Source organism: Astyanax mexicanus, chromosome 20, assembly GCF_023375975.1.
Source record: "Astyanax mexicanus isolate ESR-SI-001 chromosome 20, AstMex3_surface, whole genome shotgun sequence".
Classification (NCBI taxonomy): Eukaryota; Metazoa; Chordata; class Actinopteri; order Characiformes; family Acestrorhamphidae; genus Astyanax; species Astyanax mexicanus.
The window spans coordinates 36,438,245-36,464,354 of NC_064427.1; the positions used below are offsets into that span (position 1 = coordinate 36,438,245).

The window sequence follows — 26,110 nt, forward strand, 5'->3', positions numbered from 1 at the left end:
GTTTACATACCCAAGATTACTATGCCTTTAAACAGTTTGGGACAGCCCATACATATGATGATGTCATGTCTGTGAAAGCTTCTGAAAGGTTTATTAGCAACTTAAGAGACACACCTTTGGACATATTTTACGGCACACCTGAAGCATACTGCTTGTTAGAGTAACATAATGGGAAAGTCTAGGGCTGAACGATTTTGGAAAATAATCTAATTGCAATTTTTTATCTATAAATTGCGATTGCGATTTAAAATGCGATTTTTTTTGTCTTCAAGTATTTTTCAACAACAGAAGCAATAAATCAATCTGTTTAATAATAAACAATGTCAGATTTATTTAAAGCACAGATAACAATAAAGCAAAAAAATCTATGCTTTTCCTTTTCATCATTTGTTTTTTTATAGAAAAATAAATAGATAAATAGCTTTTCCTTTTCACCTTTTTTTTTTTTTTATTAGGAAAAACAATAGATATACAAAATTTAACTTACTGCTCTCCAGCTAGTAACATCATGAAAAATTAAAGTGCAAAAAACATAAAGAGAATCTGCTTTAACCAACTCGTTATTTTCTGTATTTGAAGATGCAGCACTGGTCGTTGGCATTTTAGCCTTGCAAATACCACACGAGGCTTTGTGGTGTTTTTTTAAATGCTGAAAAAGGTTTGTAGTGTTACCTCGCGTCGTAGCAACAGTAGCAAGGCACGTTTAGCACAGTACCTGACGTTGAGCAGCATCTTCTTTTTTAAAGCCAAAGTAATTACACACAACTGATGTGTTCTGTCGAGCCTGAAGCCATTGTGCAACAAGGGCGTGTTCACACCTGTAGTTCGTTTCTAATGAGTTCGTTTACTTGGAGCGTTTTCTCGCTCTGTTCGGTCTGGTTTCCCACAGGCATAAATGTAAACGCACCAAAATGCGCATCAATAAACCACGCGAGCAGCCTGTGTCCTCTGATTGGTCAGAGCTGTCTGACACGGGAGGACATTAAATATAAATATACGAAAAAAGTAAATACAGCGAGAAGATTTTGTGTTCCAGCGCAAATATCTGTGCTTTAACACTGAACGCTGAAACGCTGCACTTTCAAACTCAGTGTTTCAAACACAGTGATTTATACATAATAAACAGAGTTACGCGGCTGTGAGCAGTGAATGCAGCGCAGATTTATACATAATAAACAGAGCAGTGAATGCAGCGCGTGCATGGACACAGTGTTTGTTCACAGCTGTGGTAATTAGCGTTATCTGGCTAATATATCAGTTTAAACTGTGCTTGCTTTATCAGCAGTTTAGCTCAAATAAATGGCTTATATTTAATAGCTGGATCCGATCGAGACCGGATCACGTTCTCACCACAAGCGAACCGCTCCAGAGTTCGTTTGGTACCGGACCGAGACCACCTCCTCTAGCTGGTCTCCGTCCGGTTCTTTTGATCCGCACCTGAGTGCGATTACTGTTTTTACACCAGAGTTAGTTTTAACCGGACCAAATAGTGCTGGTGTGAAAACGCCCTAAAGTGCGCTGTGTTGGCTTCACTTCTCCACCTCCCTGCCTTCTGCTCGGGTATGCTCCGCTCGTCCTCGGCTTGGCTCGCTCCCAAGTCACGTGACCAGTCAAATCGCAGCCAGTGCGGTTAGAGAATCGCGTTTTAAAATATCGCGAGATTATCGCAAATGCAATTAATCGTTCAGCCCTAGGAAAGTCTAAAGAAATCAGATCCAATATTAAATATTTGTGAGTGACAAAAGTAAAGGAACCTTTTCTTTAAGTATCTGGTGTGACGCTTCGTTTTCAGCAATGACTGCAACTAAAAATATCTGGGACTGTTGATCAGTCCTGCACAATGTCTTAGAGACATAGCTTAAAATCTGGGATGTTGGTGGGTTTCCTCACATTTACTTCTTACCTCAGGTCCTTCCACAACACTGAAATTTTGATTGAAATTAAGGTCAGGACTTTGACTTTGCCATTACAAATCAAATGAATCATTCTAATGCTAATATTCAGAATTCAGGGTTCGATGAATGCAGTAAAACCGGCCGAAACCTTAATACTACCACCACCATGTTTCACAGATGGGATGAAGTTCTTATACTGGAATGCAGTGTTTTCCATTCTCCAGACAAATTAATTTCTGACATAAAGAGCAAATTAGTAGCCTTTTTTATCCTGATGAGCATCAACAACTCTTTTTCTGAGCCTTTTATAAATCTCCTTTGTTTGTGCGATGATAGATTCCTGTACTTTCTTTGTTCTTTATTTATACTCTGTAAGGCCCCCAGGCATTTTATGTGACTAACCTACATTATGAGGTGCATTATGAAAGTGCTCCTTTGCCCTGTAAAAATGAACATACTTGGAAAAGTCAGTCCAAGAACATAATTGGTCCTTATGTGCCGTTTAAGGTACATTTACACAGTTTGTACGTTGAAGAACCAGAATGTACTGTTTGTTCTGACAGTAGGAGGCACTGCATATTAGCATAGTTTAGACTGATGACTCAGGCATTACACACTTTCCTCAAAGCGCTTAAAACTGTTACATAATCTCAAGTATTGTCTTTTTCAAGTGAACTTGTGCATGCGTTTGTGACACTGATAGCTAAAAACATCTCATTTTCTTTCATTGTTCTTTCGTTGTGTAGGTGTTTATTCACTGCAAAAAACTAAATCTTAGCAAGTGAAATTTTCTCAATTTAAGGCAATAAATCTTATTTTCTTCTCTGATAAGACTTTTTTTCTTACTAAGCATTGTGTAAGTGTTAGATTATTTTGCTTATTTTAGAGATAATTATCTTAATCGTTCTTATTTAGAATTTGTACCTTATTTTAAGTAATTTGAACTCAAAATAAGCACAATCAAGCAGCAATCAAGTTATTCTGATTCTTGTGTCCAAAAACAGTGATTTTTTTTTGCTTGATTTAGGTGTTACTTCACTCATTTTGAGACTTTGCCATTGTTTTTTTTAAGAAATCTTACTAAGAAAATTTTGCTTACCACATTGGCAGATTTTTTTGCTTAATATACATATATTTGTCTGAAATTGCATATATTTTGTCTAGTTTTTGCCAATGGATTTTTTGCAGTGTTGGTCTTCACTTCTCTAAGAGAGGATTTACAATACGCTGGTGTACATGTCTAGTTGTAACTCACCCAGTTGTTTCTCACCCAGCAGAAATCCACGCTGGATTGACCAACATCATGAGTATTACCATCATCATCATCATCATCATCACCACCTTCATCATCATCATCATCATCTTCAGCTTCAGTCGCTGTCTACATCTCTGCATTCAAGGACTGTATCTCAGGCAGTCTTGCAGTCTAACAAATTCACACCATCTGAGTGGAGCTTTGTGCAATCCGCTGATTTATTATGGATGTTTGTCCACATTGTTTTGACTGTTCTCTGAATAAATGTGTCATTCTCTTCATTGCAGTCTCTTGAGATGTGTTGCACAGTTATGTTCTCATTTCTTTCATTTCATTCTCTCTTACATTTAGTCTCTTTTTTGGCTCTTTCAAGGTCACCTTTAAAATTAGACAAAAAGGCTTCTAGCACTGAAACATGGTTGGTGCATGAAAATATTCAGGTAAAGGACCATTTGGGTCATTCTAGAGGTGGAGCTATATATAACTTAGTTTTGGGAGATTAATCCACGCCCTTTACTCCACCCACTCGCCCTATTTAAACCCCCACTTCCTCTCCACCTGCGTGTGGCACAACTTAGCAGCCACCTCCTCCTCATCTTCCACTTTCTTTCTCTTCTTTACCTCTCATTGCGGGGTGTGGGGGGGGTTTGGGGGCTTCAGCTTCTCGCGTTCTAGCGAAGCTGCCCCGAACTCCAGCCCAAATATCCATATATTTGATCTATCATCTTCCATCAGGGCATAGGTTAATACTAGCAAATGTTTTTTTTTTCACTTTTTAACATTTTAACTTCAAATATGTGTTACGTATTGTCTGTACGAATATGCATTAATAAGAGCTTAATTATGTCATACCTTTTTTTTTTTTGTATTTATCTAAATGCGGTCAGTATCAAAGAAAGGTAACACCAGTGATTACAGTAATGTTTCATAAAAATTAGACCACATGCTCTTAGTCAAGATATACAGTAAAATTACAAGTTTGGACACAATCGCATTCAATATTTTTATTTATTTCTTTATTTTCTTTATTTTCTACATTGTAGATTGATATTAAAACATGTTTGTCCTCCACAATCTCCTGACATAAACCCAACTGAAATGCTGATTTGTGAAGAGTGTGAAGAAAAAAAGCAGCGACTATTGTTCAGCACCTCCAGGAACTCCTTTAAGACGCTGAGAAAACTATTCCAGGTGACTCTCCCTCATGAAGACCCTGAGATTGAAATTACCAAGAGTGTGCAGATCTGTCCTCAAAGCTAAATGTGGCTTTTTAGCTAGATGAATCTAAAGTATAAAACATATTCTGGTTTGTTTATAAACCCTTTCAGTTTATAAAGTAGTTCAGCACGTGTTAATGTATAGCTTTAACATAGCCTTCAATATTAAATTTACAATGTAAAAAAAAACATAAAACTAAAAAATCACATTGATGTGAGTTAAAATTTTGACTGCTACTGTAAATATATGTTACTAAAATATGGTATTTAAGATTTTATATTTTTTCACAGTTCTCTAAGAATTCCGTAAGTTAAAAGCTTTATTATATCTTCATGAGCCACATTTGAGATCATATGAGACAGCAAACTTGCAATGTGCATTATGTTATATATCTTCAGAAGCGATATAACCAGAAGTCAAGTTATTCCATCAGTTTTAATTTCATAATTTCAAAATTAGATCTTTTTTTGTTTTATTTTTGTTTATTATATGTGGTAACACCAGTGACACAACTTCTGGGAACCATAGCCTTTTTGTCATAGCATATTTTTTTTATCATATTTTTTGCTATTTGTTTTTTACATCATATATAAATTACATATTGCATAGTCATGTGTAGATTATTGCAGTTTTTAATTACAGCACATGTTAATTACCGGGGGTAATTTTCTCTTTTATGGGAGGTCCTCTGTGATTTTATTCCCATCAGGAACTGTAACGCCAGACAGATAGGATTGACGCTCGCCGAATAAAAGATAAAGACTGGTTTATACAACACTCACAGTGTAAACAGGAGACGTAGTACAGGAAACAGTCCAAGATCCGAAGCCAGAGAGACAGTCCGATAATGCAACAAAACCGATAAGGGCAAATACAAAAGGCAAAATCCGTAATCCAGGAAAAAGGGTCATAACAAAAGGGCAGGCAGAAAAGGGTTTGGAAAAACGCTCAGTACGCAACATGAGTCGACAATACCTCGCAAAGGACAGACGCTGACTGAAGCCTATATATACAAAACCTAGAATTACTATGTACCGGAACTTCCTAGAATACAGGTGACTCTGAACGGGGGAGCGTAACGCGATTGGGTGAGGGTGAGCGGCTGACGGTGACGTCATCGCCAGTGGGATTATGGGAAATAGAGTTCGGGTGTGTGAGAGGAGAGCCTAGAGATGTGACAGGAACAACCATGTACGTGTTTTTTCTTAGACGTCCTCTGAGAAAATTACAGGCTAAATTACCTACTGTTTTTCGCTGAAATCCGGTAACTTTATTCCCGTCCGGATGCACATCTTTACGTTTCGTCACTTTGCTTTTAATTAAATAGCTATTTGTCTACTGCCACACCCCGTAATTACACTTTGAATGCCCGTTTCCACAGAAATCAAACAATGGAAAAGGTCTTTGTTCTGTTTGAGATCATTAGCTCATTCGGGTGGTTACATAATGTTAATTTCTTCTGGCATATTCTGAACAAAAACCCTTTCAAGAATTTGCCCAGGAGCCTTCATCCTAAAAACAATCTAATATGCTATTCATGGTGTCATGAAGCATGAGCATATTCTTCCCATTTTAATTTCCCCCAGAGTGACATCTAAATTACCTATTATTAGATCATTATCATTATTACCATTATTAAGACCCCATTTTAGTCTTGGCTGTCCTATTAACAGTTACATGTGGGTAATGAAGGGAGGAATCATGTATTTTCAACATTAATTAAGAGAAATCATTTTATTAAGAGTAATACTTTATGTTTATTAGATGTGTTGAATGATATACTAAAGTAGCTGCTGAGAAAATGCAGTGCTTAAATCGCTACACAAATCAGTGTGTTTACTTTTATATACTAATATATGCTAGATTAATCTATTTGCTGCTATACTATTCAAATGATCTTAAGTAACTGGACAGTTATACAATTTCCAGTGTTTCTCCACTGCATTTCAACATGTTAAAGCAGCACTAGGTAGGATTTTCTTGATTTTTGATCTTTTTAAAGAAGTAAAATGACAGCTTGAAACTCACTGCAGCGCTGCATTGAGGTGTAATAGGAGGGATAGCGGTGCTCTCGTGTCTGTGCCGGAGCTCCTCTGAGCTCAAACCAGACTCTGTAAGTTTTCAGAGGTGGCCGCGACCAACACCTGCGAGAACTGCGACCTGCTTTCCAGCCTTTAGTTCTAACAGTTCTACAAGGACTACTGATTCATTCTTTACAAACTAGCATACAGACACTCTGGCAGAAGCTGGAAAGAGACCGAATATTTCTGTGAAACTAATCCGCCTGAAACATTTATTACACTCTCCAACTGTAGGGGGAGCCCACGAGCACAAAATCTCAATCCTACCTAGTGGAGCTTTAAAGCAACATTACATAATATCTGTATCATGTCTGGGCAGAAGAAAGAGACATGAGGTTTTAAATTAGCTAAAATGGCAAAATTATCATAATAATTTTTTTGTTTACTATTGATCGAACCATATTAGAATTAGCCCCTATTGAAGGCTACTGTATGTTTTAGGTAAACATAAATTTTAAAGCTGAAATTGTGGGATTTAGGCCCCTTTCTGGTAAAAATGGGTTAACGCACCAAGCATGCCAAAGAATCCTTTTAGAGTTGATGAATCCGATTCCAGGTTATCTTCAGTCAGAGAGAGAGCGTGCTCAGTCAGAAACTTCACTTCAACTACACACTTTGGTTTTACTATGAGTTAATGAACTACTGAGCTCTGACTTTTCCCCTTCTGAAGTCTCCATTGCTCCACCAGCCGCTCGGGTTCAGTAAAACTGAGGCTGTACACATGGCGTAAGTATGTAAAGACGTGGCATGACTTGGCCAGAAAAACTCCCGCGAAAAGGGACCCGACACCCCACTTTTTAGAATGAATATATTAGGCTTAGCAGGGATGGTGGTTCCAGCACACTGGTACTGGTAAAAACAATATTTTATCCCTTCTTTACTCAAAAATGCTTTAATCGCTAGTGCTATTGCTAATGCTGCTGCACCCAGCCTTAGTGGAAATCTGGAAATCTAAGCTTCCAGTAACGGAAAAAGGAAGTGCTTTACTCACCCTAATAAACAGTTTTAGGAGAGAAATCTGTGTAGATTAACATCCAGTGCTCATTTGACTTGTTTACTTAACCACCCAGTGGTCAGACCTGCTGAATTAGAAGGAAAACATAGCAACACCCCTGTTCCTTACTAGTTTCACATAAGGCGCCTTATAATCCAGCGTGCCTTATGTATTAAAATAGATCAGAAAGTACGTAAATGTTTATTGATAGTGTGCCTTATAATCCAGTGCACCTTATAGTGCGAAAAATACAGTACAGAAGTATTTACACAGCCTCTCCTTTTCAGATTGAGAAAAGAAAGTAAACAAATCTTCAAATAAATGTCATTTTATCACAATTGGTTGCAAATAATATCAATCTAATGATGACTGCAGTCTACAGCCAATATACCTAATTACCAGACAGTGGATCTCATTCTTTGCTGATGCTCTTCCAGCTGAGTAATTTAGTCATTTTCAGTTCCTACTTGTTTCAGGGTCTTTTTGTCTCTTCAGGCTTGTCTGCAGTAAGTCAAATGTGTGCTCAGCAGGGTTCAGGTCAGGTAACTAATTTGGCACGGCAAGAACACTCCACTTTTAAATCTGAAGAACTGCGTAGTTGCTGTAGCTGTGTGCTCTGAGTTGTTGTTCTGCTTCAAGGTGAAGCTTCATTCACTGAGGCATTTGTTTGGATGTAAGCAGTTAAGATGCTCTGGAACAGATTCCATTCATTTCATTCAGCTGCTGCTGCTGCTGCTGCTGCTGCTGCCTGTCACGTCCCCAATAAAGACGAATGAGCCGCTCTGCTCATCAGCATTTCCTTTTCTTTCTCCACACTTTTATCTTCCCATCTTCTTCGTCTTGTTTGTTCTAGAGGCTTCTCGGACATTAGGATTGCCTCCTGCTGGTGAATTATTCTTTTTGATAGTGTTTTTCTCATTTATTCTCACATACAGATGCTCAGTGGTTTAATCGTCATAATCCAAAGTGTACAAAAGTGTTCCATTGTCAAGCAGAGCCTTTTTTGTTGGATTATATCTACCATATTTTCCACACTATAAGGCGTAACTAGACTACCAATAAACGTCTGTTTTCTGATCTATTTTCATGCTTCGGGCACACCGGATTACAAGGCACACTATACGACACTAGTAAGGAACAGTGGTGTCGCCATATTTTCCTTCTAATTCAGCAGGTCTTGCCGGTGGGTGATGAGCAGTGCTAGCTGACGTTAGCAGGGTGCTATAGTCTGATATATACCCATCTTTGAACGGGCGAAAGAGATAGCGCTTAGCGATGTTAGTGGGTAATGCTAATACTGTTGGAGACCTAAACTGAAACTCCTGTATAACGCTGTACTTCAGCTGAGTGGCTTTACTGCTCCGTATAACCTGACTGGTACATACATAATTCATACAAAAGGCGCACTGGATTATAAGGTGCACTAACGATTTTTGGGAAAATAAAAGCATTTTAAATGTGTCATATAGTGCGAAAAGTACAATACTTTCTGACTTTCTGCATGAATTGAAGAATATTTTAATTTATGTCTCATAAAATGGCATTGAATATCTCAGATTGCTTCAAATTGCTTGTTGTAAACAAATGAGTTCTTACCTAGAACCAATTCTTGCCTTTTTTTGGGGGAGGGGCTTATTGTCATTATTTGTTTTCACACACCCTGCGCAGCTCAATTTAGGCCTTGTAAGTGTGTTCTTGCTATCATAACAACAGGAAAAGTATGCCTTGGACGTCTTGAAAGGCATGTACTCATTCAATTAATTAATCAAGGTTTGTAATTGGGCAAAACATGCCATTAACCAATCAGCATGTCATTTATCTCACATTCCCTTTAGGTGCCAGATGCTCTCTGACTTGCAGATTGCTATTTCAATGGCGCAGCTACCTGGATGTGCCCAATTGCTTACATAACAAGCAGGGGTGTATGGGCATTGGGGATGCACCTGTTGACAATTCACTGCCAAGATAGCAATGAACGTCTCACTATTGACATCTGCCTAGTGAGACAGAAATTCACCTGAACATACCACCACACCCATCAGCGTAGATCTATTCATAAGCACCTTTTTAACAATGTAGGCGTAAGGTGTGAAAATAGACTGTTGACAGTGTATAAGACACCAGTGAACACTGAGCATTAATGTTAGTCGAAAAGCACTAGAGGAATCAAATGCAACATACACTATACTGGTCAAGAGCTGGTTAAACAGCTAGTGACCAGCTTTTCAGCCACATTATTAAAATGGAAACCAGTAACTTGAAGTAAAAAGCACAGAAGCACTAATCTCTTTTTCTTCGTAACCAGAGACTGTAATAAAGGTGGATGCCGTGTCGCAGTTCCCATTCATTCAATGAAAATGAAGTCAAAATCTTCTGCCATGTTGCCGATCCTGATACCCGAGTCTGCGCAGTAGAGACCAGAGGAGGGAGAAAGACTGTGGAGAGACCGCCTACTCATTTAAATAACCCAGCCCCGGAGGGCTACCTCGAGGTCACAGGCTGCAGAACAGAACGGAGTGGAGCTGATGGTCTGTTATTGGTCCCGCCCATAACCAGCCCTTTTACAATAACCACACCTTTTTTGAATAGAGCTGAATAACGTTTTAAAAAACGAATTCTGTGGGGATATAAAAATTGACAATATAAGCAGAGGTTACACTAGCTGTTGCATTTAAATAAAGGAGGTAGAATTACAGTATATTAGAAAAAAACGTGATTGAAAGTTGTCTGTTTTGCCTGTTTTTGAAACCTATGGGGATGGGTGTAGTTACACAGCTTTCTGCAGCCGAACAGCAGGGGGCGCCCGACCTGTGGTGGCTTCACTTTTGAGAGACGATGCTCTGTCCAGCTATACACAGTCTATGTTCGTAAGGAATAAAGTAATGTTTATTTATTATATACATGATCATTCCTGCAATCAGCATGACACCAAAACAAAAAGGAGGCTTGCCATCATTCACCACAGCACCTAGTCACAAAACACAAAAATGTTAAATGTTAGCTTAGTGTGCCTCTATCTCCTTATTAAGATTTGCTTTTGCTTTCTATGCAAAATATATCACACGTGTGGGAGAGGAGAAATGTGCATCTTTGCTTGTGTGGCGCATTTCCCCTGGCTCTCAGTGTGTCAGAGGAAAACAGGAGTGTGATATCTCTGATCTCTCTCACAGCCTCTAATGCTGTCAGCCCCCTCATCTACATCTACATGCACACATGCAGGTGTTTGTGGAGTTGGGAGAAAAAGGAGAAAAAGGAGGAGAGGTGCTTTTCCTGGACAGTTTTCCTAAAAGCAGATAACAAAAGCTTTGGAAGAGGAGCTGTGAAATGTGTATAATCTGGTCAAGTGAATATGTAGAAGTCTTTTAGTTAGGAAATCACTGGTACCTTCTCTGGAATATGTTTTCTGTACTGATTTGACTCTTACTCGCTTTCACTATTTGCCCTGAAATAAACATAGGGTAACACTTTACTTGTATGGTCCTTTTATTTTATGGCCTTGTTGATGCTCAACTAACATTCAACTAACACTGAATTGAATGTCCATTAAATTTAACTTAACCCTATGTTGAATGTAAATGATTCAAAATAGAACCAAACCCTACACCTAACCCTAAACTTAACCCTTATTCAACCATAAAATCAAACCCTACACCTAACCCTAACCTTAACCCTTAATCAACCATAAAATCAAACCCTACACCTAACCCTAACCTTAACCTAATCTTAAAATCTAACCCTAAAATATCCAATCCTAAAATATTAAGATAAGCGTTTGGGTTAGAGTTGAATGTAGGGTTATATTCAATAGAGAATCATTTACTTTCACATTTTAGTTCCTTATGCATTTAATAGACATGTAGTTGAATGTTAGCTGAGCATCAAAGAGGCCATCAAATGGACCATCCAAGTAAAGTGTTACCAATTAGAAACTGTTGAAAAGCCTGATAATTTTCATTTTAAATAGAGACACATTTGTAAGGAAGATGCATTTGTGGAATGAGCAGCAGAGCTGAGTTGTGGGTTGTGCCCATTAAATATTTGCCAAGTCCTCTCTGCCATTGTCAAACAGCTTATTCTGCTGTTGCTATTGAAACTAATTTTGAGCTTCTGCTACCCCCAGGTGCTGCCAATCAGGTGAGCATGGGCCCAGCTACAGTGGTCAATATGTGACTGCTCTAAGAATTGGCACGCCACGTTCGACTGATCTGTGCGATAGGGCAACTTCAAGCTCGTATTCCACAAACCCAAGTTGTGGTATTATTTCAGATATAATATATATTCTGTGTATATATTATAATTAAAATACTAAACATCCTATAAGACATTCTAAATCATTGAAAATCTTTATTTATTACATAGTAGAATGATCAATAACATAAAAATGATCAATGTAAATCAAAGTTATTATCCCATGGAGGTCTGAATTTGGAATCATACTCAAAATTAAAGTGGAATCAAATGACAGGCTGATCCAACTTCAGTGGAAATTCCTCAAGATGAGTTAAAATGAGGCTCAGTACTGTGTGGCCTCCATGTGCCTGTAGGAACTCCCTACATGCTTCTGATGAGGCGGCGGATGTTCTCCTGAGAAATCTCCTCCGGAACTGCATTAAAATGTCAGTCAACTCCTGGTCAGTCTGTGGTGCAGTGTGTTGTTGGTGGATGAAGCGAGACATGATGTCCCAGATGCTGGATTAGATTCAGGTCTGGAGGACGGGCGGGCCAGTCCATAGCATCAGTGCCTTCAACCACATGAGGCCTAGCATTGTCCTACATCAGAAGGAACCCAGGGCCCCGCAGCATTACTGACTCACTGCCAAACCGGTCATGCTGGAGGATGTTGCAGCAGCAGAATGTTCTACATGGCGTCTCCAGACTCTGTTACGTCTGTCACATGTGCTCAGTGTGAACCTGCTCTCATCCATGAAGAGCACAGGGCACCAATGGCGAATCTGCCAAACTTGGTGTTCTCTGGCCCTGTACGATGTTGGGCGGTTGTTTCTGGCAGTTTGAGCAGAAAAATTGATATTATAAATGCTAAAAAGATCAAAACATCAGCCAGAAAGGATGAGAACAGAGAAAAGGTCTGTGATCTCCACCTGCAGAACCACACCTTCATAGGGGTTGTCTTGCTAATTGCTTCTAATTTCTACCTGTTGTCTCTTCCATTCGCACAACAGCAGGTGAAATTGATTCACAATCAGTGTTGCTTCCTAACTGAACATGTTGATTTCAAAGAAGTGTGGTTGACTTGGAGTTGAGTTGGAGTTGGGATTGGACAATGAAAGTGAAACACCTGTCATTTTAGTGTGGGAGGTTTCATGGCTAAATTGGAGCAGCCTGGTGGCCAATCTTCATTTATTGCACATTATTGCACATTAAGAGCAGAGTGTGAAGGTTGGTTCAATTAGCAGGGTAAGAGCACAGTTTTGCTCAAAATATTGCAATGCACACAACATTATGGGTGACATACCAGAGTTCAAAAGAGGACAAATTGTTGGTGCACGTCTTGCTGGAGCATCTGTGACCAAGACAGCAAGTCTTTGTGATGCATCAAGAGCCACAATATCCAAGGTAATGTCAGCATACCACCAAGAAGAACCAACCACATCCAACAGGATTAACTGTGGACGCTGTAAGAGGAAGCTGTCTGAAAGGGATGTTCGGGTGCTAACCAAGATTGTATCCAAAAAACGGCACATATATATATATATATACATTATTGCACTGGTATCAGATTGGGGAAATGAACCAGAATATCTGTAAGTATTAAATTTGGAAGGGAAGAGAGAGAGAAAGAGAGAGAGAAAGAGAGAGAGAGACAGATCCTATAGCCATGTCCCACTGCAAGATTCTAAAAGATGTTTATGCACAGTGTGAATTTTTAAAGCGTATCTATTTCAGAAAATGGTGTCATAGATGCCATGCTGAGCCTCTCGGTCCTCTCTGTGGTCTGGGGTTGGTGATTCTGCATGCATTTTGGAAGTGTGTGTTTGTGTGTGTGTGTGTGTGTGTGTGTGTGTGTGTGTGCATGAGTAGCAGGAAACCAATGTGTCTGAGCTTCTGCCCCCATTTCTCCCAGCATGGTGAGGATGAGGAGGTGGGAAAAGAGGTGTAAACTATAGCCTGACTGAAGAACACCTGCTGAAATAGACTAAATACTCAGTATTCCCATCTGAGCTACACGAGCCTGACATTTAAAAACTCTTTAAGCCGTGTCTCAGACCATATTTCACCTTATTTCATAATATTTCACCACATTTCACCATATTTCACAGGGGATTCTTCTCTGAAAATCCTTTTATGTTTTTATTATTATATAATGACGAGGCTTAATCCTTTTTGGGAAAAGTCAAATATTCCATTTGAGAAAATCTTATGCTCTGTAATTGTCCCTAAATTCCAGGAATATATAAGACAGGCCCCATATTTTAAAGTAACACTGTGATAAATGAAACATCACTATTGCATTTTTACTATTTAATGTATGATGACATGTTTCTTAATATAAGGAATCACTGTAAAAACTTTATTTAACCACACATAGGGGCTTTATAACACAGCCATAGGCACTGAATAATGAATCTAGATCGCAGTAGTCATATATTTATTATGATCTTATGCCATTACTTGTAACATGACTTAACATGCATAAGTGTATATATGGTTTATGAGAGTGGAAAGCTTGAAAGAACATTTCTAATACATCACATGTCTACTAAATTCTGCTTAATAAAAGTGGTAGGAATGCAAAATGTGTCGCCACTTTAGTTTTAGGGCCTCAAAATCATTCATAGACCTTATGTCATTTTGCAAGTAATAGCATAAGCTATATATAAATATTAAAATATTACTGTATAAACATTATTTTGCAGAAAATGAGAAATGGCTGAAATAACAAAAAGATGCAAAGCTTTCAGAGCTAAAATAATGCAAAGAAAAAAAGTTCACGTTCATAAAATTTTAGTTCAGAAGTCAATATTTGTTGGAATAAGCCTGGTTTATAATTACAGTTTTAAAGCATCTTGGTATGTTCTCCTCCACCAGTCTTGCACACTGCTTTTGAATAACTTTATGCAAGAATTTAAGCAGTTCAGTTTGGTTTAATGGCTGTGATCATCAGTCTTCTCCATGATTATTTTCCAGAGGTTTTCAAATTAGTAAAATCAAAGAAACTCATTTTTAAATGGTCTCTAATTTTTTTCAGAGCTGTATCTTCTTTCTTTTCATTTTAAACCTTTGCATTACATATTATTGAATCAGTAAAACAAAACGTAGCACTTTGAATTTTCACATGAAGCTCAGGATTTCTTGTTCTTTGGTGTGTCCCTCGTCTACTTTAACGTCGGCGTGTACTTAAGCTCCACAGGATCTTTCAGAAGCCTCTGATGAGCAGATCAAATCCACATGAGACTCGTTTGAATGTGGGTTTCAATAGAAGGAAAAGGACTAAAAAACATCTTACCTCCTTTTACAAAGGACTTAACTAGGTCAATGTCAAACACTTGCATCATCACTTTCATCATCACAAGGTTTCCTTTTCATTATTCTGTTACTTACATGTTTAACTTAACTTAATAAACATTCTGAAATCAGAAAAAGTTGGAACAGTATGAAAAATGCTTATAAAATAAAAGCACAGTGTTTTTCATATTTACTTTGAGTTTGATTTCACTGTAGACAGACAGTGTGAGCCTAAGATACCATATTTCTTGCATAATAAGATGCACATAAAATCCTTTAATTTTCCCAAAAATCATCTGTGCACCTTATGTATGAATTTTACCAAGTACAGCTTTATACAGGAGGTTCAGTTTAGTTCTCCAGCACCGTGACTGCAGCAGTATTAGCATTAGTTGCTAAGCCATAGCTCTTTTCCCATTCAGAGGTGAGTATTATAGGCCTTTAGCCTGCTGCTAACGCCAGCAAGCACTGCAGTAGCCGGATTAGTATTAGTCGCTAACAGCGCAAAGCGTTAGGTTTTTTTGCCATTCAGAGGTAAATATTATTGGCTTTTAGCCTGCTGCTAACCCTGGCTAGCACTGCTGTAGCAAGATTAGCATCAGTTGCTAACTGTGCTAAGTTCTACTGTGTTAAAACAAGCTATGCGAGATAAACTGTTACCTAATATCACCCTGGTTTACCGGAACACTCAGGGTTCCTTAGTGTAGCTCTGTCAGTAAGCTGCTAATGCTAATGCTGCTGCACCCAGCCTTAGTGGATATCTGGAACTCTAAGCTAACTGTAAATAAACTGAAGTGCTTTACTCACCCAAATAAACAGTTTTCAGGAGAGAAATCTGTGTAGAGAGGACAGTTGACTTTAAGAGAAAATGTTTTTTTTTTACTTACTTACTAAATTAGAAGAAAAACATGGTGACATCCCTGTTCCTTATTAGTGCCACATAATGTGCCTTATAATTCAGTTCACCTTGTATAAGAAAATAAGAAAATAGACTATTAAATAGATGTTTATTGATAGTGCGCCTTTTAAATCCTGTAAAAAATATGTTTTTTTATTTAATATGTTTTATCAGCTCAACTTCATTTCTATTGCTTATATACATAGAGCCATTTGTGCATTTCAGGCTTGCAAAACATTCCAAAAACAAGTCTGGGCAGGTAATGAGTAAAAAACTAAATAATACTGTCTTTTCAAACAGGTGGTTTTAATCATGGTTTGGTACAAAAACAGTATGCACAACAGGGGGGAGTCTTTGAGGAGCAAAGACAGACAGAGGCTCTCCAGTTTGTAAACAAATGTGTGAGAAATGTAATGAAATGTTTAGAAACAATGTCCCACAGAAAAAGATTGGAAGGGATTTGCATATTTCATCTCTCTACAGTGCAAAACATCATTAAAACATTCAAGGATTTGGGAGAAATTTCATTGCTTAAAGGGCAAGGGCACAAGAACCGTCATCATTCATCAATAACTGATAGAACCACATGGGCAAGGGATTTCTGTATTTTACAGACTATAATGTGTACCGTATTATAAGGTGGATCATCAATAAACGTCTATTTTCTGTTCTATTTTCATACATAAGGCGCACAGTATTAAAACGCACATTTTAAGCGACAATAGTAAGGAACAAGGGTGCTAATCCACACAGATTTCTCTCCTGAAAACTGTTTATTGTGTGAGTAAAGCGCTTTCGTTTATTTACAGTAAGCTTAGATTTCCAATATTTTCAACAGCACGGTTAGCAGCAGCTGTAGCCGCAGTTAGCAGCGCTTAGCGCTAGTAAATGCCACCTGACAGAACTACACTGAGAAACCCTGAGTGTTCCAGTAAGCCACGGCACTATCAGCTAGCGGTTCGTCCCACGTAGCTTATTTTAACACAGTAAACACACAGGCACACTGACGATTTTGGGGAAAATTAAAGGATTAAAGGACCATCTTCACAAGTTAACTTGTTTGAGTTCATAGATACATTATATTCACTCACCCATCCAAATGTTTGAACTCAGGTTCAATCACTTTCATGGCCAAAGGTGTATAAAACCAAGCACCAGTAGGCATGCAGATTACTACGTGAAACAGTAACAAGTAATCTAACGCGTTACTATTTCCAATCCAGTAATCAGATTAAAGATACTTATCCAAGTCACTGTGTGTTACTCTCACTCTCTCCACCTCACACACACACACACACACTCACAGACACCGCGCTCCCTTCCCCGTCCCCCTACGCTCTCCCCCAATCACACACGTCTCTCTTCTGTTTTAACGAGGTACAACCATTGGTTTACTCACTGCACTCCCCTGTTTCACTCTTAACTTTACATTCCTCCACTGTCTCTCTCTCTCTCTTGCGCTCAGCGTGTTTTTAGTTTCCGCTCATTCTCGTTTTTTCCGCCAGTTCTCGGGCTCCCTATCTCTTTATAAAGGCGTTTTTTCCCGGCCGCGTCCCAATTCACTAGCCAGGGCAGCGGTCTGCACAGATCTGACTGGCAGAGGAGGGCGTTTGAAGATTTTACACCACACGTGATTGATCTGCAAGTTTACTGCACCGCAGAGCGCGTATACCGCAAAGACAAGAAAAGTTCCGGTGCTTTAAATGAACACTGTCAGAATTAAATCCTTTTCAGTAGTTTATCGGTTAGGGTCCGGATTGGACAACGTCTGGGTCCGGACCCGGATGTAATCCCTGGCCTCGACCATATACACTGTTTTGTTTTATAAAACCACTCCTTGCTGCCCTGCAGAGAACAACAGGTTCAATGTTCAGATTTACAGTGTTAAATATGTCAGGCCAAGAAAGACTTTTTTTTATAAAAACAAGTATTTATGTTAAGTGAAATCAAGAAAGACCATATTTTATTTTTTATAAAAAATAATTTATGTTAAGTTAATTCAAGAGAAATGGTCTTTTATTTTTATAAATAATAAGAAATAGTTCAACTTTAAATGTCTAGAGATACATTGTTGCTGTTAAAATGCATTTTCCAATAAAGGGAGTATTGGCAAAACTGGTTATAATGTTTATGTTAAGGCGGCGGGAGGTGGTGTCTGCAGCTGCTGAAAGTAACTAATAAAGTAACTTGTAAAGTAACTTAGTTACTTTTAAAATCAAGTAATCCATAAAGTAACTAAGTTACTTTTTAAAGGAGTAATCAGTAATCAGAAAAAAGGAAGAAAGGACAAGTTAACTTGTTAAATTTCACAGAATATTTCCATCAGAGTTACCAGCCTCAGAAACCGCAAATTAACAGCACCCCAGATAAGAGCACCTAAATGCTACACAGAATATTTTAGTTTGTTTAATTTACTAAATTAATCTTTAATTTACTACATGATTATTTATATGTTCCTTCATAGTCTGGATGACATTAAAAGAAAAGTTGTGTCCAAACTTGACTGAGACTCTACATCCCAAAGTTTATGATTAAGCAATTATAATTGACCAGAGACTGTAAAAAAGATGGACGCTATGTCGCCGTTCCCATTCATTCAATGAAAATGAAGCCAAAATCTTCCTCCATGTTGCCAATTCTGATACCCGAGTCTGCGCAGTAGAGACCAGAGGAGGGAGAAAGACTGTGGAGAGACAGCCTACTCATTTAAATAACCCCGCCTCTGAGGGCTGCCTCGAGGTCACAGGCTGCAGAGTGGGGCGGAGCGGAGCTGATGGTCTGTTATTGGTACCGCCCATAAGCAGCCCTTTTACAATAACCACACCTTTTTTTAATAGAGCTGAATAACGTTTTAAAAAACTAATTATGTGGGGATATAAAAATTTGACAATATAAGCAGAGGTTACACTAGCTGCTGCATTTAAATAATGGAGGTAGAATTACAGTATATTAGAGAAAAACGTGATTGAAAGTTGTTCTGTTTTGCCATTGAAACCTATGGGGATGGGTGGGGTTACACAGCTTTCTGCAACCGAACAGCAGGGAGCGCCCGACCTGTGGTGGCTTCGCTTTTGAGAGACGATGCTCTGTCCAGCTATACACAGTCTATGTAATTGACTGAAGGCGCTGAAAACATCATTGAGTTATTGTGTAGTTAAAACCTTTAGACCTTCACTTTAGATCTAGAAAAGCATGTTATTTTAGAATATAAAAATCACTGCACTGCAATGACAGCATTGTTTGCTGTAGCATGAAGTGTCATAACAATAGGAGAACATTTTGCTTTTTATTTGTAAAAAAAAAAGCCTTTAGCGTAAGTTCTTTGTGTAGTTAGTCCGAGTTGAACTCATTATTTCTTGTTTAGCACTTGCTGTAATTATAGTAGTAGTAATTACCCAAAATGAGTGTGTGTGCGTGATTTGTCAAGTTCAGCTTTCTCTCCAGCTACAACAATAGTAAATGGAAAAAATGCCAGAGAACAGCTTCCAATTTAGAGCTATGAAAAACAGCCATGCCTGAGCAGCACAATTTTACAACTCAGTGAATTTCAATTATTTACTAATGAGCGGTTTACTTCTGCTGCCATGCTTTAAGCCATCTGTCTGTGGTGAATCAGGGAGGAAACGCTGTATTGTATTGGCTGCAGACAGTATTGTATTCCACTACTGATAGGAGCTGATAGGAGCTATGTCTGGTTTTAGTTTGGATTTGCTACCTGTTATTATCCATTAAAGTATTGCAGTCTTATGCAGTTGCAAGAAAAAGTATGTGAACTCCTTTGGATTATACTTGGATTTCTGCATAAATTGGTCATTAAATGTGTTCTGATCTTCATCTAAGTCACAACAATAGACAAAAACACAGGCTGCTTAAATTAATACCAAACAAAAAAAATATATATGTTTGCATGGTTTTATTGAACACAACACGTTAACTAATGACTTTTCTAAGAGCTAATTGGAGCCAGGACGATGCATGATGAGATTGGATGTGTTGGTTAAAGCTGCCCTGCCCTATAAAAAAAAACACACCAGATTTGAGTTTGCTGTTCTTAAGAAGCATCGCTTCATGTGAAACATGCCTCGCACAAAAGATCAAGCTCTCAGAAGACCTACGTTCAACAATTGTTGACTTGCATGAAGCTGGAAAGGATTACAGAAGTATCTCTAAAAGCCTTGATGATGTCCATGTGTTTACGGTAAAACGTACGCTCTACAAATGAAAAAAGTTCAGCACTGTTGCTACTCTCCCTAGGTGTGGTAAAGTCCTGTAAAGATGACTGCAAGAGCACAGCACAGAATGATCAATGAGGTGAGGAAGAATCCTAGAGTGTCAGCTAAAGACTAAGAATTTTGGTTAAAAAGTCAAACATTAAACAAGAATGGAGTTCATGGAAGGACATCACGAAGGAAGCCACTGCTTCCATAAAAAATATTGCTGCACATTTGAAGTTTGCAAAAGAGCACCTGGATGTTCTATAAGCACTACTGGCTAAATATACTGTGGACAGATGAAACCAAAATTGAGGTGTTTGGAAGGAACACAAAACGCTATGTGTGGAGAAAAAAGGCACAGCACGCCATCATCAAAACCTCATCCCAAATTGAGATGCTGTGTGGGATGACCTCACCACCAAAAAAAAGGTCACACACTGTAAAATTTTGTTAGACCGCCTTTAGTGTAGCTTACATACAGATTCTTACATCTAAACTGTAGATGTAAAAGCACCACAAGCTTGAGCTCTTCTCTTTGTGTTGCAACCTATATTCCTATAACTAGAAGAGGAGGCTGGAGGTGATGTGCTGCTCTCCAGTATCAACAACACCATATTTACACAAAGTATCTCTGGATTCGTATCAATTTTAGGGGAGTAAATTCAACAAGTATAGATTGGTGGAGTATCCTGTTTCCGTTTAATTGAATTGAAGATACAACAGTGTTTATGGTATGGTTGTTCCACATACTGAACTGTCTTTGTAGTGGATGCTGATAGGAGCTATTCAAAACAAACAAAACAAATCAGAGGACATTAAGGCCCTGTATATAGTCGAATCACGTATTCTTTATTGGTGTGAATACTACTGAATATGGTATAAATCATTCAGAAACACATGCTTGTCTAATAAATGTGTGCTCAGCAAGTCCAGGAGCTGAAGGCAGAGGGCCTTTATTACCGTTTGGAATCCGACTGTGCGACTGAAAGATTTCAAAAAGCCAGATACGAAATGAAAGGTCCCAGAGCAGCTGTACAACGTTTGCTTCTTCTTTTTTCCCCTTTAATCTGTGGGACTTGGCTAAACGCGCTGGAGAGGCTTGGCTCCTGAGCAGGGTCTTTTTATAACAGCATCAGTAGCAGTGGGAAGTTATGAAGGAGGCCGACCCGGCGGGGTCAGCGTGTGGGCTTTTTCTCTGTGCCGCAGTGATTCAAACTCCGCTAACACTGCCCTCGCCGCTTTCTCTCCCATCGCTTTTGGCTCCAAGGACTAGTTATGAAAGCCTCTCCTTCCCTACAGAGGGAACACAAACGATACAAAGGCCTCCCACACGCTGAGTTGTGTAACGGCAGCACTGCAAGGTTAGGAAGTGTTCGAACAGATTGAGCGCTAAATAACGTGTATGTGTGCGTTGGGGGAGGGGTGTGCTTGTATTCAGACCTTTTCAAGATAACCAGAAGCCCAGAGAAAAACAAGGATACAGTGTCAGAAATGTCTTTAATCACAGCAATAAGAGACTGTCTTTAAGCAAGCATGGAACTTTGTGGCAGAAAATGAGCCTTAAGATGTAGCTCATATATTTATTTACTAGTTTTAAGAAGTGAAAGGCTCTGGTGAACAGGTTTCAAAGCTAAATCCATGATAGCAATGCTGAGTGAAGTCAGGGGCAGTGGAAATACTAATAGTGCAGGTACACTCAGGCAAGGCCATTGGATATAGCTGCTGTCCACACATTGTGTTCACTCAGGTCTATGTGATGTTCGGAAGCTGAAGAGGCTTGAGATAATTTGCTGACCCAGGTTTAGCTTTCTTGAGTTTTCTTGGCTTTCTGTCGTGTTTTCATCTCCAGTTATGCATCCAGCCGAGTCAGACTGGTTTAATTTTGAAGATTGCATTGGCTAGCACTAGCTTTTAGAGATCTATAGGCGAGACGTCAATTGTGCACCGCACAGCTAAATTTAGGACGTGTGTTGGTGTGTCTTTGGTATTATGAGGGCAGAAAAAATATACCTTGCGCAGCTCAAAATGCGCAAAAGGCATGATCTAATTCTCATTTCAAATCAGTCATTTAAGGGAACATAAGTGTTATTTTATTCTTCATTCTGTTTATTGTTGAGGTAAAAGTCGGGGTTTGCATGTTGCAGAGAGCGCCCGTGTGTGTGTGTAACGAGCAGGAGTGTATGTCACTGGGCGCACGCATATATGAATGGACTCTGAGGATTGGCTGTTGTCTGGGTTAAGTTCAGTCAGTGGCGCACCTGTATTTTCCGCTGCCAAAACAGCAACAAGCCAGAAATGTACCTAAACACCACCATGCACATCAGTACGATGCTATTTTAACAGTGCGCGTGCAAGGTGCGAAAATAGGCTGTTGACAGGGTAGAAATTAGAAATGAGCATCGCGACATGTCTTCCACAGTGCATAAGTTAGGGCTCTATAGGCCTCACCATGCATTAAAGGTTAGACTACAGGTATGGTAACATGAATTGTAATTGTAAGCATGCATGCCAAAAGGAGTCAGATTTCAGTGTCATCTTTTATTGAATAATGTTTGTTAATAGACTTCCTCAACATTCTGTATTTCTGTACTTTATATTGGCAAAGAAACTGAAGCATGGTTTTGGTGAATTGTGATTTGACTGAAGGTCTGAAGGTCCAAAGCAAATAATTACTGTAAGTGTAAAAGCACCACAAGGTAACAGTCACAAATCCTGGTTTGTTTTGCAACCCATATTCCTATAACTAGCAGTCTGGAGGTGATGTGCTGCTCTCCAGTATTAACAACACCATATTTAAAAAACAAAAAAAAAGGACTTTCTGTAATTGGTTGGGCTCATATAATTTTAAGACTGGTGGAATTGTCATGTTTCTCTGTTTTGTTTATACTGGATTTTAATTTAATTGAAAAGACAACCATTCTTATGGTATGGCAGTCCCACATATTAAACTATTCTTATTTATCTGTGCAAGAGAAAATCGTTTGAAATGTATCATCCTTTCCACAGTGATGGCTGGGCTGATCGCTATGATGTAACAGATGGCTATCAGAGAGAGGCAGAAGGTGGCATCACCATCAAACTACAGTCTGCTTACGTCACTTGGTTCGATGACTACTACCTGAAACTGCAGCCAGACACAAATCAGCGGAACCCCTGGTTTGTTGAGTTTTGGCAACATCGCTTCCAGTGTCGGCTCAAAGGACACCCCCAGGAGAACACCAAATACAACCGCACCTGCACCAGTGAGTAGAGCCTACCCCACATAGAGTCTTTCAAAATCAAACTGCAACTTCAGTTTGTGAACCCTTTAGAAGTCTCTATATTTATGCATAAATATGACCTAAAACATAATCAGATCCATCATCATTAGAAAGTACAATATTTAAGTACAATATATAAAAAAGAGACAAGAATATTGTACTCGGCCATTCATTTATTAAGGAAACTGATCCAGTATTACATTTTTGTGAATCTCTAGGAGCAGCAGTTAGTTTGAAGGTGAAATTAGAGTCAGGTGATTTCAGTTAATAAGATGAGAATCAGGGTTCAGTAAACACTATATATAGTGTAGTTTGGATGCAAATGCGAGCAGGTTTATTATCCAAAAGCACCAGGCAAAATTGTAGTCGAAAACAAGCTATGGATCAAATGACCAGAAACAACAAAATGCGGTATATAATGCTCAATAAGGCACAGGAGTGGCAATATTTTGTGACTAGAGTAATCAAGAGTCCCGGTATAAATAGTCCATTTAATAGCTGATGTCCCACAGGTGTGTGGGAGGGCGGAGTCAGCTATTAGTACTCCGGAGAGGCTGATCTTAAAGGTGCAGTGCATGCAGGTCTGACAGATTTATCAAAGTCTGCTCTTCACAACACACATTTGTGAAACTGTATCATGGCACAAACAAAGAAGATTTCCTAGGACCTCAGAAAGATTTGTTGATGCTCATCAGGCTGGAAAAGGTTACAAAACCATCTCTAAAAAGACTCCACTAATCCACAGTGAGATAGACTGTGTACAAATAGAGAAAATTCAGAATCATTTTTACCCTCCCCAGGAGTGGTGGACCAACAAAAATCACTTCAAGAGCAAGGCGTATAATAGTCAGCGAGGTCACAAAGGACCCCAGGGTAACTTCTAAGCAACTGAAGGTCTCAACCTGAACGAGCAGTTAATTTAGTAGCAGTAAAAGCAAAATGTAATTAATGAAGTTAAGGTGAAGTTTCTGACTGAGCTTTCTTTCTGTCTCTGACTTTACATAACCTGGAATCAGATTCATCTGCTCTGAAAGGAGACCGCATCACACCCGCCCAGTTTAAAATGATTCTTCTGCATGTTCGGTGCAGTTACCCATTCTCACCAGAGAGGGCTCTACATCCCAAAACTTGCAGCCATCAGCTTTTACTAGGTTCTCTTTATCTGCTTTTAGGACTGTGAAAATCTGATGTTTTAGGTCATATTTATGCAGAAGTTTTGAAAATAATTTAATTTAATTAAAATGCCAGTGGTGATCTACTATGGCAAATGTTCTATATTTTTTATTATTTTATTATCTATAGTTTTAGGCTTAGTCCATGATTGGAAAGTTTCATTAAAATGTCCAAATGATCTGTAATAATAGCACCTGCTTCCCTTTCCTTCTCCAGAAAAAGAATCTCTCGGGCATCACTACGCTCAGGATACTAAGATGGGCTTCGTCATCAACGCCATCTACAGCATGGCCTATGGTCTCCATGCCATGCAGAAAACACTGTGTCCAGGCTACAAGGGCCTGTGTGAGGCCATGAGACCCATCGATGGCCGCAAGCTCCTGGAGTTCCTCATGAGGACCAATTTCACTGGAGTATCGGGAGAAGTGGTGCTGTTTGATGAGAACGGGGACTCCCCTGGGAGGTACGACTTAAAGGAGTTCACTCATGCTTACACAGAGAGCGGTAGCTACAGAACAAGAGTTCATATTTAGGACTGAGTCAATAACAGTGAGATGTCTTTATATATATATTCAGTTATGACTGTACGGTCTGTACGATGACTATAGAGGAAATACCGTATTTTTCGCACTATAAGGCGCACTGGATTATAAATGCACTATCAATTAATGTCTATTTTCTACTCTATTTTCATACATAAGGTGCACTGGATGATAAGGCACATTAGGCAACACCAGTAAGGAACAGGGGTGTCGCCATGTTTTCCTTCTAATTCAGCAGGTCTTACCTGCTGGTCTTCTTTTCCTGTGTCAGTCCTGATGAGAGCCAGTTCCATCATAATGTTTTTATGGTCTTTGCGACTGCAGTTGAGGATACTTTTTTAAAGTTCTTAAACCTTTTTTATCTAAAGTATTTTTCTTTACTTAGTTGATTAGTTCTTGCCATGATATGGATTAGAATAGTGATGTATTGATTAATATATTTGTTCAAAGCTGTGGTTATATTAGCCAGCGTTATCTGGCTAATATATCAGTTTAAACTGCGCCTTATCAGCAGTTTAGCTCCAATAAATGCACTATATTTGATAGCTGGGTCGGATCGAGACCGGATTACATTCTCACCACAAGCGAACCACTCCAGAGTTTGTTTGGGCCCGGTTCTCTTGATCCGCACCTGAATGAGATTACTGTTTTCACACCTTCTCAATCAAACCGAACTTAAGTTACAAACAGAACAGAGTAAATAATTATTAGTAAATAATTTCATATGTTTTTCTTCATAGTTTGGATGACTTAAAAAATATAGCAAAAAATATATGCAAAGAAAAATTAAATGATTTTTTTTAATACAGTTATCTGTACAATTATCTGATCAATATTGTATTGGAACACAGTCAGCTCAGGTGTGGCATAATTTTCAGATCCAACAGCTGACTTCTGAGCTAAATGGAACCCAGCATATGTTCTTTTTATATCAACAGTCATTGAGCCAAGTTAAGAAGCTTTTTCTTCTTCTATAAAGTAATAAAAGCATTGTGTGTACATTTTGTTATGAATGTTTGAACTAAAATGAAAATGGTCCAAAATGATTTAGTCTAAGGCTTGTTACACAAAACGTTAAAAAATACTGTTTTTTGTGGAGTTTTTTTCACAAGCTGT

At 38.7% G+C, this 26,110-nt stretch overlaps 1 protein-coding gene across 1 annotated transcript in view; it reads left to right on the plus strand.

Moving 5' to 3' along the window:
* Positions 1-26,110, plus strand: part of grm5a (glutamate receptor, metabotropic 5a) — a 74,585-nt gene that overhangs the window by 23,687 nt on the left and 24,788 nt on the right. The window contains exons 4-5 of the mRNA XM_007247261.4: positions 23,026-23,261; positions 24,669-24,915. Coding sequence (XP_007247323.3) covers positions 23,026-23,261; positions 24,669-24,915 — 483 coding nt within the window. The remainder of the gene's footprint in view (positions 1-23,025; positions 23,262-24,668; positions 24,916-26,110) is intronic.